Here is a 17,500-nt window from a genome sequence, read left to right as displayed (position 1 = left end):
AGATGTTACACATACAGGAAGGTGGGCTGATGACTGGGTGAGATGTTATATGTGTGTGTGTGTGTGTGTGTGTGTGTGTGCTGAGGTCATACCAGGATCTGCTGTAGCTCCTCCTCCTCGCAGTCACACGGCTCTCGGTCGAAATACTCTCTGGTTTTCTAGGAGCGGACGACACAAAAACAAAAACAAAAACAAAAACACAAAAACAAAACCTTGTGATGCGGTTCACCATGTTATGAGTGGATGAGGGGGATGATGGAGAGGTTGGATGGGGGGGAGAGGAGAGGCGGGGTGAAGGAGAGAAGGGATGAGGAAGAGGAGAAGAGGAAGAAGAGGAGAAGGAGGATAGAGAGGAGGAAAGAGAGGAGGAGGAGGAGGAAAGAGAGGGGAGGAGGAGGAAAGGAGTGTGTGTGTGTGATGTGAGTGAGTGAGTGTGTGTGTGTGTGTGTGTGTGTGTGTGTGTGTGTGATGTAATTGAGAGAGTGTGTGTGTGTGTGATGTAAGTGAGAGAGAGAGAGTGTGTGTGTGTGTGATGTAAGTGAGAGAGTGTGTGTGTGTGTGTGTGTGTGTGTGATGTAAGTGAGAGAGTGTGCGTGTGTGTGATGTAAGTGAGAGAGAGAGAGTGTGTGTGTGTGTGTGTGTGTGTGTGTGTGTGTGCGAGTCTCTCACTAGAATGTCCTGTATCTCGTCATCCCGACACTTGACGTGGTAGAGCACCATGTCCTGGGCGATGTCCTTCCGGTTCTCCATGCGGTTCATCTTGTCATAGGTGTCGGTGTTGAGCGCTGACCAGCCCAGGAACTGAGTCAGAGCCTGGGGGGGGGGGACAACATGTGACCCTGTCAGACTGGCTAAGCTGGGCAGTTCGTCAGCCAGTTGTTAATTAATTAGTTAATTAGATAATTAGTCAGTTAGGTAGACAGCTAGTACAGTAGCTAGTTAGCTATTTACAGTAGTTAGAAATGTGTTAGTTTGTTAGGTAGGTTGTAAGTTAGTCCTGCTGCCTAGTTAACCTCCATGATAGTTAGTAACTTAGTTAAACAGATAGTTAGGTACCCAGATTGCAAGCGGATCTGGGCCATATACAGGCCAGATCTGGCCCTTGTGGCTTAGTTCCGGCCCATATATGGCCCAGATCCGCTTGCTATCTGGGTAGTCGGAAGTTCACCTCCATGAGCTGTTCATCCTGCTCATCGAACGGCTTCCCATCCTTCCTGTTGTAAAAAGTGGCCACGCCCACGATCTCTTCCTTCTTGTTGACGATTGGCAGAGACAGTACGTTCTTTATGGTCCAACCACTAGCGTCCAAGGCCTCACTCTGACTCATGGGGAAAAAAGGATGTCATGGTTTCATTACTAAGTGTTATACTGTAAATACTATAGTAAAGCATAATAATAATACTAATAATATGCGTTATACTGTAAATACTATAGTATAAGTGTTATATTGTAAATACTATAGTATAACATAATAGTAGTTATAAATTGTCACAATTAATATTTATTAAAGGTATAATATGTTATATGTGGATTAACTTATATTATTATACATCCATAGGGCTTTGCGAAGGCTGAAGAGTAAAAATATTGCTTTTCCATAGAAAATAATATTTTGTCTGAAATTATTACATTATGAAATTTTGACAGTGCATTCTCTGGCATTTTGGCAACCAATACATTGTGTTGTTGCAGTTCTTATCTTTAGACACTAGATGGGGGAAATAATCCACATATAACATATTATACCTTTAATATTTTACCTTAAAATGGAACATATCCTCTGCTGGTGCATTCATAATGTTGCAAATCTGGAGAATGACAGAATGCAGTTATGAAGAGCGTATGTGCCCAGCTTACATGAACTACTCTGGGGGGGTTAGGGTTAGGGTGTGTGTGTGTGTGGGGGGGGGGGGGGTAGGGTTAGGGTGTGTGTGTGGGGGGGGGGGGGGGGGTGTAGGGTTAGGGTGTGTGTGTGTGTGGGGGGGGGGAGGTTGAGGAAACTTACAAAGCCGCTCTCTGCTACATATGTAGGTAATCCACTCTCCAAAGCCCAGTGGTCTGAAGTAGGGTTCCTGATGGCCACAGACAGACAGACAGACAGACAGGCAGACAGGCAGACAGACATAGAGGCAGACAGACAGGCAGACATAGAGGTAGACAGACAGACAGACATAGAGGTAGACAGACAGGCAGACATAGAGGTAGACAGACCGGTAGACAGGTGGTCAGACATACAGACATGCAGACAGACAGATAGAGAGAAATATATATATATATAGAGAGAGAGAGAGAGAGAGAGGGAGACAGAGAGAGAGAGAGAGAGAGAGAGAGAGAAAGAGAGAGAGACAGAGAGAGAGAGAAAGAAAGAACGAGAGAGAGAGAGAGAGAGAGAGAGAGAGAGAGAGAGAGAGACAGGCAGACAGACAGACAGACAGACAGACAGGCAGGCAGACAGGTAAAGAGAGTGGTAAGCCGAAAGAGAGACAGGAGACAGAAAGACAGGTGGTCAGACAGACAGACAGACAGACACAATCAGGTAACCCAGCTGAATATAGACTTATTTGAATAACATTTATATGCTTCATTAACAGAGAGAGAGAGACAGACAGACAGACAGACAGAGAAACAGAGAAAGAAAAAGAGAGAAAGGGAGAGAAGGAGAGAGAGAGAGAGAGAGAGAGAGAGAGAGAGAGAGAGAGAGAGAGAGAGAGAGAGAAAGAAAGGGTATAACTCACGGTATGACTTTGATCTCCTCTTTTCCATGTAAAATATAGTCAATGACTTTGTAGAATATAACTTCCTACAGGATCACAAAGCATGGATGAGAACTGATGTACAGTATCGTCTACTGTACATGGCTTGATGAGTCTACCCTAGCCCAGGAATCAGGGACTAAATGATTTCATGAGTCGCAACACTGAAACAAGGTTCTACAGTATCTAGAACTATTTTAGGTTCTCTGCTTGTCCCTGTAGGGGAACCCTGTAAAAAAAACATTGTAAAAAATGTTTTGTTCCAGAACTACTTGCAGGGACAACTAAAGAACCCTTTTAGAACCCAGACTATATATATATATACTGTATAATCCCTTACAGAACATCTTCTTTTCTGAGAAGGTGAAGGGTGTAGGGCCTGGGGCGTGGGGGCAGTAACCAAAATGTTGCTGGTTCAAATACCCAAGCCTAGTAGGTGAAAGTGTAGTATATTTTTATACTGTATTATACTGTATTATATGTAAATGTGTTTGTCATGTGATTCCTGGTCTGAAGCCAGGACATATAAGCTCGCCGCCTCGTAAGAGAAAGTAGTAATGCCGAAGATTTGACCCATGTAAAGGCTTGCTCAATAAATTGATGATTCGACGTTTTTGGCCTCCTTGAAGTTCTGTTCCACAAGAAGATGATGCATTCGAAATACACTGCAAACGATTCCCAGATATGCCCTTGAGCACAAGCTGAATCTGAATCAGAAAATATTCTCACCTAAGTCAAGTCTAAGACTTAACCCTAATAACTCCTCTAGGTCACTCTGGATGCAAGCGTGTGCTAAATGACTAGAGTGTGCCCCCTCCACCAGGGGACCAGCGTAGAAACTAGAGGGGGTCAGGGTTAAAGGTTAGGTTAGGGTTAGGTTTACCCTGCCATCGGGGGTGACTGGACCGGAGTAGGGAGCCTGCTCGCCCATCAACACCGGCCAGATGTCAAAGAACTCCTGCAAAGACACAACCATAACACAATTACACACAACAACACAATTACACACAACAAAACAAACAACCAACCACACCATAACACAATTACACACAACAAAACAATTACACACAACAAAACAAACAACCAACCACACCATAACACAATTACACACAACAACAGAATTACACACAACAAAACAAACAACCACCCACACCATAACACAATTACACACACCAAAACACAATTACACACACCATAACACACAACCACCCACACCATAACACACAACCACACACACCATAACATATAGACACACACACCATAACACATAACCACACACACCACAATATACAACCACACACACCATAACACAATCACACAAACACACACACAATCACAACACACAATTACACACACACACAATTACACACACACAATCACAAACACAATAACACACAACCACACATACAACCGCAATATAACAATAACACATAATCACACATAAACAACTATAACACATGGTGTCACACACACACACACACATACACACACACACACACACACACACACACACGCTCATGGATGTAACAGCAGAGGGAGGTCTACCTTCTCCTTGGTCATGTCCAGAAGGCCTACGGAGTAGCGGTCACAGTTGAGGTAGGCCCTCACCGTGTACAGAGCCTTGTGGAACTGGCGTTCGATGTCCGTCAGCTCTTCAAACACTTTGTTGGCCGACCATAGCAGGAGCTGGAAAGACACACACACACACACACACACATACACACACACACACACACACACACACACACACACACACACACACAGACAACAGCCATTAATAACAGCAGGATTTAGTCAACATCAATACAAGTCATGTTACACCATGGGGGCCAAGATGACTTTTCCCGTACATAGACATACATGGGAAAAGAAACACAAGTTTTTTCCTGGCTATCACTCAAAGTAAAAAATAAAAAAACACACTCTAAATGATCAATGTTTAAATCATTGGGTCCATTTTTGTGCCAGCTAAAATAACGTTTGTCAAGTTATCACTCCCTCCCTCCCTTACTCCCGACAATGTTGGCCTGCATCTCTCTGTTGACAAGAGGCAGTATTCCCAGCACTCGAAAATCAAGAAAGACACCAAAATCAACCCACTGATCTCCATTGCACATGTAGAGTAGTGACTTGGTCTCTGACAAGGGTTTAGACAGACAGACGGACAGACAGACGGACAGACAGACAGACAGACAGACAGACAGACAGGCAGACAGACAGACAGGCAGACAGACAGACAGACAGACAGGTAGCCTCACCATTCCTTTACGCGTCTCACAGCTATGCAAGTAGTTCAGGTGGTAGATCTTCAAGTTCAAGGAGGCGACTTTGAGATACTTTAAAAAGAGCTGATAAACAACAAGAAGTGAGAACTGAATTAGTTCTACATACTATATACTAATACTAGATACAGATTACATAATAGATACTAATGCTACATACTACTAAATACTATACAGTACAGACTAATACTAGAACTAATGTAATCTAATGATTTTACATTGTGATTTTCTACTTGGTGTGGTCGGGCGGACGGACTGAACGGACAGAGACAGACAGACAGAAGCAGACAGACAGACACAAGCAGACAGACAGACACAAGCAGACAGACAGACAGACACAAGCAGACAGACAGACACAAGCAGACAGACAGACAGACACAAGCAGACAGACAGACAGACAGACAGACAGACAGACAGACAGACAGAAGCAGACAGACAGACAGACAGACAGACAGAAGCAGACAGACAGACACAAGCAGACAGACAGACACAAGCAGACAGACAGACAGACACAAGCAGACAGACAGACAGACACAAGCAGACAGACAGACAGACACAAGCAGACAGACAGACACACACAGACAGACAGACAGACAGACACAAGCAGACAGACAGACAGACAGAAGCAGACAGACAGACAGAAAGACACAAGCAGACAGACAGACAGACAGACAGACAGACACAAGCAGACAGACAGACACAAGCAGACAGACAGACAGACAGACAGACAGACAGACAGACAGACAGAAGCAGACAGACAGACACAAGCAGACAGACAGACAGACAGACACAAGCAGACAGACACAAGCAGACAGACAGACAGACACAAGCAGACAGACAGACAGACACAAGCAGACAGACAGACATAAGCAGACAGACAGACAGACACAAGCAGACAGACAGACAGACAGACACAAGCAGACAGACAGACACAAGCAGACAGACAGACACAAGCAGACAGACAGACAGACAGACAGACAGACAGACACAAGCAGACAGACAGACAGACAGACAGACAGACAGACAGAAGCAGACAGACAGACAGACAGACAGACAGAAGCAGACAGACAGACAGACAGACAGACAGACAGACAGACAGACAGACAGGCAGACTCACGTCCTCGTCCTCTGCAGTGAAGTGTGGCGCTGTGGTCTTGTTAAGCGCCATGATCACAGCGACCATGTCTTTGCCGTTCAAAATGGGCGCGGCCAGAATGCAGCGCGTCTTATACTCCATCAGGTCATCCACGAAGGAGCTGAAATGTGCGCACTAGAAGGAGGAAACAACGCACACACACACACACACACACACACACACACACACACACACACACACACACACACACACACACACACACACACCCAGTACAGTCCAGTACAGTTGCTGGGGATGTTCAGAACCAGACTGAGAGTGTTTCCATGGACACGGAGCAGATGGATGTTTCTGATTCTGTAAACATACTCTATACACATCTACCCCCACGTGAGTTTATTACTAATACTAGTTCTGATACTGAGTTTATTACTAATACTAGTTCTGATACCCGTTGGAGCACCGTGGACACCAACTAAATACTGTACCTGCTATCACTCCATCTCAGCCCATTCAATCAACTTATCTGTTCTGATACCCGTTGCAGCAATCAGTAATTAGCCATTCAGTCTATTATATGCCCGTCTCCCCCCAGACATGTGCCTGGTAAGTCTCTTCTGAATGGTTATTGTTTGCAGGCTAGCTACTAATATTGGGTGGACAACAGAAAACACTAATGTTGGAAAAAGCTGAGCATCGGCAAAATAACTCTGGTGCGAGGTCATAGTATCGGGGCAGACGCACTAATTTTGTGCAAAGCTGCAGCACCTTGAGCAGGATAGATCATTCTATAGTAGGCAGCTGGAACACTGGGGGCGGGGTTTCTATTTAGAGCAGTGTTTCTATTGGCCGGTGGCTCGGATCAGTATTTTATGTTAAAATGAACCAAAACGTAAATTAATAATAAAAATCCGGCCCTGTCACGGTCTGTCTGGGACCCCTGCAGATATCTGTGCCAAATATGAACGCTATCAGGCCGACGGTGTCTGAGGAACATCCAGATAGAGTTATATCAATATCAATATCAATCTTTCAAATGTTTCCAACGTTTTCATCCGTCGAACCGACCAGAGACGCGCTTCTCTCCGGCGTGTGAGTCTGAACAGGTGCCGTGTGAAGCTGAGGGGATTCTGGGCCGGTAATCTCACAGCTGACCCCTGTCTGAATGCCACACTGACATAATCCAAGCTGCAGCAGAGGCTGATGGGATATGGAAATAACTGGATTATGTCCCGTCACCAGGATGTACAGACTAGCTTTAACACAATATTCCTGCATATGTCATGTATATAATATACCTGTCTGCTCCCCCTTCCCCCAGCCTTGACCCTTGACCCCTAAGACGTGGTACAGTAAATGGTAAAAGGTAAATGGACTGCACTTAGCACTTTAATCTAAAGCACTTTACAATAAAGACCCATTCACACATACATTCCCACACCAATGTGGGACCACCAGCTGCCATGCAAGGTGTTAGCCTGCTCATTGGGAGCAATTTGGGGTTCAGTGTCTTTGCCCAAGGATACTTTGACATGTGGACAGGTGGGATTCGAACCGCCAGCCCTTTACCTTTGACACATCCGTGATGTTGATGTTCTTCTTGGTCTGCGCCACGTTCCCCACCACACCAAGGTCCAGGGGGAAGACAATCTCCGAGTCGGGCTGCACCAGGCAGTCCTCCAGCTCCGAGTCCCGGCCCACGTTGAAGAGCCTGGTGGCCAGCTCCGCAATGCCGTTCCTCTGCCGGTACATGAACAGGCTGCAGCAGTCGGCGTGGATCAGCGCGCCGATCCTCTTCAGGATCTTGAAGACCACCTTCTCCATGTTGATGTTCTCCTGCATGTCCTTGATGAGGTCCAGCAGGACGTTGCTCTCCTCCACCTGGCTGAGCTCCTGGAACAGCCCAAAGTCCACCTGGGACTCGGGCAGCCCCGAGGCCTTCGCCATGGACCCCGGCTTCAGAGGCTTTTTGAAGTAGGTCTTGGCGAACTCCGGGTTCCCATCCAGGAACTTCTCCACATCTTCCTTCTTCACGCTCATCTTCTCTCAGGATCGTTCCTCCTCCTCCTCCTCCTCCTCCTCCTCCTCCTCCTCTACCCGACCGTGTGGTCACTCCTGGACAGGTGTCAACACAAAACAGCTAGCTGTCTACCTACCGCTAACAGGGAAGTGAAAAAGTAGAAACATTCAACGGTATGTGAATCCTGAAGCCCGGTATAAAGAGCGTAGTCGAGAGAGGGAGATCGCTGCGCTGACATGAGACGAGCAACGGGCAGGAGAGAGGGAGGGGGCGGGCTGGGTTGGGGGGGGGGGGTGCTCAGACCAATCCTACTGTCATCAGCAAGCTGGCGTCTTAGCCCCTTCTGAAGGTGAGCCTGGATCTGCTCATTCAAAACCTGGTCAGGTGACCACAGGGCTGGAGGACTGACCCAGTCTCCAGTCTCTCACGGAGGGACGATTAGCTCCTGGTCATCCACCCCTCTTCCTGGTCACGCTGAGGGGGGTTAGAGCTCGGCTAACAGGGTGGGTGGACGCGCCCTCTGGGAGTAGAAAACTGTGTTAAAACAGTTAGATAGAGAATCAATTTCCTCAAGGAGCTGCAACTTTGCCCAAAATTATTGTGGCATTGACAGGGATGGATTTTTATGTTTATTAATTTACGTTTTGGTTCATTTTAACATAAAATACTGCTCCGAGCCGCCAGCCAATAGAAATACAGCTCTAAATAGAAACCCCACCCCCAGTGTTCCAGCTGCCTACTATAGAATTATCTATCCTGCTCAAGGTGCTGCAGCTTTGCCCAAAATTAGTGTGTCTGCCCCGATACTATGACCTCGCACCTGAGTTATTTTGCCGTGCTTTCTATTGTCCACCCAATATTAGTAGCTAGCTAGCCTGCAAACAATAGCCATTCAGAAGGGACTTACCAGGCACATGTCTGGGGGGAGACGGGCAGATAATAGACTGAATGGCTAATTACTGATTGCTGCAACGGGTATCAGAACAGATAAGTTGATTGAATGGGCTAAGATGCAGTGATAGCAGGTACAGTATTTAGTTGGTGTCCACGGTGCTCCAACGGGTATCAGAACTAGTATTAGTAATAAAGTCACGTGGGGGTAGATGTGTATAGAGTATGTTTACAGAATCAGACACTCTAAGTCTGCTCTTCTAGGATGTATATGCTGTAAGGGTTACAGTATACTAGTATGACATTATAGCCGGGCCTTATGGGTATATTGAAATGGTGGTAGGTATGTGTGTGTGTGTGTGTGTGTGTGTGTGTGTGTGTGTGTGTGTGTGTGTGTGTGTGTGTGTGTGTGTGTGCGCGCGTGTGTGTTTTAGTGTGTTATCCTGGTCTCCTTGCCCCAGGCAGGCAGGCCAACAAGCTCTTTATGTTCTTATTAAACAAGGCCTCCTCAGTGCTAAGCCCTATTTAGTCAGGCCACTAGCTGATTATCTCAGCACCCAAACTCTCTGCCCACGCATTCTCTGACCTGTCCACGCCTAGCCGCCTTCACAGACTAATACACTGGTTAGCACACTAGTTAGCCTTCACAGACTAACACACTAGTTAGCCTTCACAGACTAATACACTGGTTAGCACACTAGTTAGCCTTCACAGACTAACACATTGGTTAGCACACTAGTTAGCCTTCACAGACTAACACACTGGTTAGCACACTAGTTAGCCTTCACAGACTAACACACTGGTTAGCACGCTAGTTAGCCTTCACAGACTAATACACTGGTTAGCACACTAGTTAGCATTTACAGACTAACACACTGGTTAGCACACTAGTTAGCCTTCACAGACTAACACACTGGTTAGCACACTAGTTAGACTTCACAGACTAACACACTGGTTAGCACGCTAGTTAGCCTTCACAGACTAACACACTGGTTAGCACACTAGTTAGCCTTCACAGACTAACACACTGGTTAGCACACTAGTTAGCCTTCACAGACTAACACACTGGTTAGCACGCTAGTTAGCCTTCACAGACTAACACACTGGTTAGCACACTAGTTAGCCTTCACAGACTAATACACTGGTTAGCACACTAGTTAGCCTTCACAGACTAACACAGGCTGGTTAGCCTTCACAGACTAACACACTGGTTAGTCTGCAGCCAAACACAGGCTAGCTAGCCTTCACAGAGAAACACAGGCTAGTTAGCCTTCACAGAGAAACACAGGCTAATTAGCCTTCACAGACAAACACAGGCTAATTAGCCTTCACAGACAAACACACTGGTTAGCATTCACAGACAAACACAGGTTAGCTTTCATAGTTATGAAATAGTCTGTTCATATGAGATCACATCAATGAGAGAGAGAGAGAGAGAGAGAGAGAAAGAGAGAGGGGGAGAGAGAGAGAGAGAGAGAGGGGGGGGGGGAGAGAGAGAGAGAGGGGGGGGGGGAGAGAGAGAGAGAGAGAGAGAGAAAGAGAGAGGATGGGTGGGGGGGGGGTAAATGTCTAATGTAAACTTCCCATTCAGCCCTATGTGGAGAGAGCCTGTCAGTCTAGATATTAAGGCTTCATAACCATCTTAAACAAAAGGTCACCTGGATAAGCTGTTGTGGCACATTAATAACCACACAGGGACAGACCATGACAGTACAGTACTGTCCACATGTCGAAGTGTCCTTGAGCAAGACACCTAACCCCAAATTGCTCCCAATGAGCAGGCTAGCACCTTGCATGGCAGCTACCGCCATTGGTGTGTGAATGTGTGTGTGAATGGGTGAATGAGAGGCCATTGTAAAGCGCTTTGAGTGCCGCCAAGGTGGAAAAGCGCTATATAAGTGCAGTCCATTTACCATTTGTACTCTGCTCCCACCTCAAACCTGGCATCCTCTCTTCCCTAACCCAGTTCTATACTTGGTCCTATCCATACTGTACTTTCTGTGACCTTTCAGAATCAGAATTCTTTTACTGCCATGCAATCTTTCACTGCTTGTACCTGCAAACACACACAAGCAACTCTTACCAATTATTTAAACTGCTTCTCAGGCGTTTGGGCCTCTATCAATTCTATACAGCAAAAAATACAATTGTTAGAAATACAATTGTAGACCCCATCTTCTTCAAGTGCTCTGGTCCAACAGTAGATGGGAGCAGAGTGCTAGACTTCTCCTGAACCTCCTGGCTCCAGACTTGCCTTCCTGCTCAAACAGACTGACCGCCACGCCCACGTTTCCACTCAGTGACATCCAGAGTGACAATTGCACTCATTGGTTTGTTAAAAGTTTCCGTGATGGATTGTCTTTATTCCAGGGTGGAGTTGTTAGCCTCACGCCCCGCCCCCCCCCCAACCTGGAGGGCTAGGTGTTGCTTTTAGTCCGGCCTCTACCCTGAAACCTACCAAGCTTGGTTGAACCTGCTGGGGAGTGTGTGTGTGTGTGTGTGTGGGGTGGAGGGGGTATAGCCTTCATGGTCATGGAGGCACACAAGCCTTCCCATGAACATGAACCTAGAGGAAACGTTATGCTTAAAAACACCGTTTATTTTCACACTAGGCTTCTCATTCCAAGGGTTGTCCGAAGAGATTTATATTCTATTCCAATGGAAGATGTCATTTTGTGTTAAGGAGTTCAGTTATGGCAACTCTGCTACAGACCACGAATAGATGAATAAAGTTACAACAATAAGACTTCCAGTCTAATAAACCATGAAATGGGAGAACAGTCAGTCCTTTAGCTGGGCCTAGGCTCAGAGGACAGCCCTGTGTGTGTGTGTGTGTGTGTGTGTGTGTGTGTGTGTGTGTGTGTGTGTGTGTGTGTGTGTGTGTGTATTTAAAGAGATCCAGACTAATACCTGAAGTACAGTAGTCCCAGAAATAGACAATACTGTAACAGATATTACGTCTGTGTGTCGACGGCCAGCCTATTAAGCCGTTTAAATACTGAACAGTAAGATGTTGTTAAAAGAAGAGAGTGCATTTGACTCGTCTGGTCAGGGGATGTAGGTTTCGGGGATAAGCCTGGTTATTCGTTTGATTGATTGCTCAATCAGTCAATGGCGCTGATCCATGTGGTCGGCCAATCTAGACTACGTGTTTGGTGCATTGAATATTTTGTATGTTTTAGTATTATTACTCGACTTAAATGAGGTTCGCACCACAGCTGATTTTTTAGTTTAAATAGAGGTTTAATAATAATAAAGATTGTGATTTGTTTAAAGAAATACAGTGTTTGGCTATGCGTGACTAGTGTTTGACTGACTTCAGTTTAGTTGATTTAATTATTCACGCAAATAAAGTGAAAGACAAACAATGGCTTAAAGAAAGTGCAAATGAAAGACATTTTTAAAAAGATTTTTAAAAATGGTGCTTGGAGAACACAAACCTATTGTCTCTATGACCTTTCCACGTTGAGATATGGCCATTTCAAACCCCCCATTGACAATTAATTTTTGGCTCCTGAGCCCAAGTCGGCGGAGTTCCCCCCGCTTATTTTACCCTGGAGAAATATACAGTAGCACCAGAGCTATACATACAGTACCATTACTGTATATAGTCCAAATATATATGGAGTTATAGTATATACGGCTAAATGAATCCCCAGGCTACATGTACTGTACAGTAGCTGCTTCAGCATAGTAGTGTGTAAAGCATCTGTTCAGTTACAGTATGATGCCGTAGTGTTTGAGGGGCTAGTGTGACCTTCATACAAAGACACAAATCAAACATGATTGTGTGGTAGACTAAACCTGACATGGCTGTTGTTGTATAAGGCTGTACTTAATCCTTGAAGTTTAAGCTTACTATGTGTGTGTGTGTGTGTGTGTGTGTGTGTGTGTGTGTAGTATTAACTCCATCATACCAGGTTCCTATAGGGGCAGCTTGTACACAGAGCCTCCGTAGATCATAGTTGTTATGCAACACCGTCACCCTCAAAGCTGCTTCTCTTGCTCTAATCATTGTCACACTGCCCACTTGGACCTGAGCCAGCGCTGCTCGGACCCTTCTGGTAAACACAGCCTGGGAAAGCCCATTATCGGGCATTACCACACACACGCGCGCTCACACACACACCCGCACACATGCACACACACACACACACCTACTACTACACACAGTCACAGTATTGGTAGTAGCAAACAAAAAATACAGAAGTAGCTGCTTAAGAGGGAGGATCGTTGTAGTACTTCTTGAAGAGGTACGTTTTGAGGCCGTGATGAAAGATGGGCAGCGACTCGGCCGTCCTGACATCAGTGGGCAGTTCGTTCCATCACTGCGGGGCAGAGAAGAGCTGTGACCGTGTTGATCGACTGCAGGGGCCTTGGAGTGACGGGGCAGCCAATCACCCCAAAGTAGCAGGATGTAGTGGTCAGGAGGGGTGTAGGGTTTGACCATAGCCTGGAGGTGGCGAGGACAGTGGTCGGGATGGGGTGTATGGCTTGACCATGGCCTGGAGGTACTGTAGGAGGTGCAGTCACAGCTGTAGCTGGAGAGTGTGAAGCCACGTTTCAGATAGATTAAACGGCTCAGGTGCTCATCCAGGCCCTGGTCATCTCCCGCCTGGACTACTGCAACTCCCTCCTTGCTGGGGCCCCGGCGTCAGCCATTAAACCCCTGGAACCAAACTCCAGAAAGCTGCTGCTCGCCTGGTGTTCAACCACCCCAAGTTCTCCCACACAACTTCCCTTCTCCGTTCACTACACTGGCTCCCAGTAGCAGCTCGCATTCAGTTTAAAACTCTGGCGCTAACCTACAAGACAATGAAATGAACACTTCCCTCCAACCTCCAGGCCATGGTCAAACCCTACACCCCCTCCCGACAGCTACACTCTGCATCTTCGAGGCGACTGGTTGCCCCGTCACTCCGAGGCCCCTGCAATCGATCAACACGGTCCCGGCTCTTCTCTGTCCTGGCCCCGCAGTGGTGGAATGAACTGTCCACTGACGTCAGGACAGCAGAGTCACTGCCCATTTTTCGCCACAGGCTCAAAACTCACCTCTTCAAGAAGTACTACCAGGATCCTCTCTTAAGCAGCTACTTTTGTATTTTTTGTTTGCTACTCTTCATGTTGTTTTAGAACAGAGATGCACTTATGAGTTCTGGTGAGTAGTAGTACTGTACACTGACTTTTCCTACATTAAATGCAACTATCGCAAGTCACTTTGGATAAAAGCGTAAGCTAAATGAATGTTGTCATGTCATCACCTACAAAAACCTCCCAGACCACCCACCTCTAACGACAACAGGAAGCACTGTTCTGAGGGAAGTCAGTGACTTCAAATACCTGGGTTCATAGGTCAACTGGTCAGAGCATGACCTTACTGAAGTGCGGAAGGCTCCCAATGGCGTGGCCGTTGTGTAGAACACCGACATCCTCCTCTTGGTCTAACGGTAACGTTTAGGCCTGGAGTATGTGAGACCTGGGGGTCATAAGCCCTCGGTGGAGGCCAGCTCAGGCAGGGTCAAGCCAAAAACACATGCTGATTATAAATGGTGCTGCCCTGTGCTTAGAACTCTCCTCACAATGCCTGTGTGTGTGTGTGTGTGTGTGTGTATTCACACAGTTCCATAAAGCTTTAATTGTTTTTACGGTATGCCTGGTTTGAGCGGAGAAGCCTTCTTACAGTAAGCATTTCAGCCAACCGGATTACAGATAGATTTAAGCACCTTATTTAGTTGAGAGAAGTGGAAATCCAGTCTGTGGTCGGGGTATATAAGAGCCCCACTCACCCCCCAGACTCAACCCTGCGCTGCGGACAGACACCCTCTAGCCGTTCCTCACCTCAGGTCTTTGCTGCTCTGCCACACACCCACACACACACAGGTAAGCTCCTGGCTTCATGTCGGTGGCATCGCTGGTAGCCTCAGTAATGCGAGTTGGAGATATCTACACATCAACACTAGGGGATTGGAGGTATCTACACATCAACACTAGGGGATTGGAGGTATCTACACATCAACACTAGGGGATTGGAGGTATCTACACATCAACACTAGGGGATTGGAGGTATCTACACATCAACACTAGGGAATTGGAGGTATCTACACATCGACACTAGGGGATTGGAGGTATCTACACATCAACACTAGGGGATTGGAGGTATCTACACATCAACACTAGGGAATTGGAGGTATCTACACATCAACACTAGGGGATTGGAGGTATCTACACATCAACACTAGGGGATTGGAGGTATCTACACATCAACACTAGGGGATTGGAGGTATCTACACATCAACACTAGGGAATACAGTAGATGGCAGCTTACATGGCTGACTGGCTGGCAAGAACCTTGAAACTGGTCAAAAGCAGAACTTTCAGATGGAACATGTAGGATTGGACAGCTAACTTCTAGAGAACTTTCAGAAGGAACATGTAGGATTGGACAGCTAACTTCTAGAGAACTTTCAGAAGGAACATGTAGGATTGGACAGCTAACTTCTAGAGAACTTTCAGATGGAACATGTAGGATTGGACAGCTAACTTCTAGAGAACTTTCAGATGGAACATGTAGGATTGGACAGCTAACTTCTAGAGAACTTTCAGATGGAACATGTAGGATTGGACAGCTAACCTCTAGAGAACTTTCAGATGGAACATGTAGGATTGGACAGCTAACTTCTAGAGAACTTTCAGATGGAACATGTAGGATTGGACAGCTAACTTCTAGAGAACTTTCAGATGGAACATGTAGGATTGGACAGCTAACTTCTAGAGAACGTTCAGATAGAACATGTAGGATTGGACAGCTAACCTCTAGAGAACTTTCAGATGGAACATGTAGGATTGGACAGCTAACTTCTAGAGAACATTCAGATGGAACATGTAGGATTGGACAGCTAACCTCTAGAGAACTTTCAGATGGAACATGTAGGATTGGACAGCTAACTTCTAGAGAACGTTCAGATAGAACATGTAGGATTGGACAGCTAACTTCTAGAGAACGTTCAGATAGAACATGTAGGATTGGTCAGCTAACTTCTAGAGAACGTTCAGATAGAACATGTAGGATTGGACATCTAGCTTCTACACAAGGACCATATTGTACATGAGGGAAACCTGGTATAATATTGGAGAACCTTGGTCCACTTGGAGAACCTATAGAACACAGGGCATCTAGAAGACATTGTACAACCTACAGAACATGTAGAACAAGTGTTCACTAACTTGAGAGTGGGATGAATTTGTGTGTGTTATGAAGACATCATCAGTTGTCTGCCTCAGCAGTGACAGCCAATTGGTATGTGTGTGTGTCGCAGCATGGCATCATCTAACAGGCTGGCCCTGTGTGTGTGTGTGTGTGTGTGTGTGTGTGTGTGTGTGTGTGTGTGTGTGTGTGTGTGTGTGTGTGTGTGTGTGTGTGTGTGTGTTGCAGCATGGCGTCCTCTAACAGGCTGGCCCTGCTGATGGTGCTGCTGTCCAGTCTGGAGCTGTGTTGGTCCGCCTCCTGTGTCGTGGACAGCTTCAGCGTCAAAGAGGACTTCGACCCCAAGAGGGTGAGTCTCTCTCTCTCTCTCTCTCTCTCCAGACATCATCCCCAAACATACATCATCCCCAAACATACATCATCCCCAGACACACAGCATCCCCAAACATACATCATCCCCAAACATACATCATCCCCAGACATACATCATCCCCAGACATACATCATCCCCAAACATACATCATCCCCAGACACACAGCATCCCAAGAGACACGCTCCTTATTTCCTGGCGAGTGGTGTAATATTTTCTGACCTCTAACCTCTTGCCCCTCCTCCTCTCTCTCCTCCCTCTCTCTCTCCCTCTCTGTCTCTCCTCCCTCTCTCTCTCTCCTCCCTCTCTCTCTCTATCCTCTCCTCTCTTTCCCTACCTCAGTATGCAGGGAAGTGGTATGCGCTCCAGAAGAAGGATCCGGAAGGCCTGTTCCTGCAGGACAACATCTCAGTCGAGTACACCATCGACGACGACGGCACCATGAGCGCCTCCTCCAAGGGCCGCGTCACGCTCTTTGGGTTCGTCTGTTTGGCCTGCACACACACACACGCGTACTGTACACACACACACGCGTACTGTACACACACACACACACACACGCGCGCGTATTGTACACACACACGCGCGCGTACTGTACACACACACACACGCCCGCATACTCTACACACACACACACGCACTGTACACACACACACAGACGCGCGCATACTGTACACACACACACGTACTGTACACACACACACGCGCGCGTACTGTACACACACACACACACACACGCACGCGCACTGTACACACATACAAACACACACTAGGTATTGGGCCAGATTGATGCAATAATATTGCATAATGTCAAAAAAAAAGTTTTATGTGTGTCTTTGGCATGATAGATGTGTGTGTGTGTGTGTGTGTGTGTGTGTGTGTGTGTG

At 46.5% G+C, this 17,500-nt stretch overlaps 2 protein-coding genes across 2 annotated transcripts in view; one reads left to right on the top strand and one right to left on the bottom strand.

Annotated features, from left to right (window-relative positions):
* pde6b (phosphodiesterase 6B, cGMP-specific, rod, beta) overlaps positions 1 to 8,168 on the bottom strand; it is a gene marked incomplete at both ends in the record, with an annotated part of 15,766 nt that extends 7,598 nt beyond the window's left edge. Inside the window, 11 exons of the mRNA XM_084460157.1 lie at positions 93 to 158; positions 670 to 813; positions 1,169 to 1,318; positions 1,761 to 1,808; positions 2,006 to 2,072; positions 2,736 to 2,800; positions 3,637 to 3,711; positions 4,299 to 4,439; positions 5,012 to 5,101; positions 6,153 to 6,305; positions 7,698 to 8,168. Coding sequence (XP_084316283.1) covers positions 93 to 158; positions 670 to 813; positions 1,169 to 1,318; positions 1,761 to 1,808; positions 2,006 to 2,072; positions 2,736 to 2,800; positions 3,637 to 3,711; positions 4,299 to 4,439; positions 5,012 to 5,101; positions 6,153 to 6,305; positions 7,698 to 8,168 — 1,470 coding nt within the window. The remainder of the gene's footprint in view (positions 1 to 92; positions 159 to 669; positions 814 to 1,168; positions 1,319 to 1,760; positions 1,809 to 2,005; positions 2,073 to 2,735; positions 2,801 to 3,636; positions 3,712 to 4,298; positions 4,440 to 5,011; positions 5,102 to 6,152; positions 6,306 to 7,697) is intronic.
* An 8,304-nt stretch (positions 8,169 to 16,472) lies between these two features.
* Positions 16,473 to 17,500, top strand: part of rbp4l (retinol binding protein 4, like) — a gene marked incomplete at both ends in the record, with an annotated part of 1,550 nt that continues 522 nt past the window's right edge. The window contains 2 exons of the mRNA XM_084460156.1: positions 16,473 to 16,592; positions 16,956 to 17,092. Of these exons, the coding sequence (XP_084316282.1) occupies positions 16,473 to 16,592; positions 16,956 to 17,092 (257 nt within the window). The remainder of the gene's footprint in view (positions 16,593 to 16,955; positions 17,093 to 17,500) is intronic.

The sequence above is a fragment of the Borostomias antarcticus genome (genome assembly GCF_949987555.1).
Source record: "Borostomias antarcticus genome assembly, chromosome: 30".
In the NCBI taxonomy this organism is placed as follows: domain Eukaryota; kingdom Metazoa; phylum Chordata; class Actinopteri; order Stomiiformes; family Stomiidae; genus Borostomias; species Borostomias antarcticus.
Note: the sequence above shows the minus strand (reverse complement) of the source record. Positions and strands in the feature narration are given on the sequence as shown.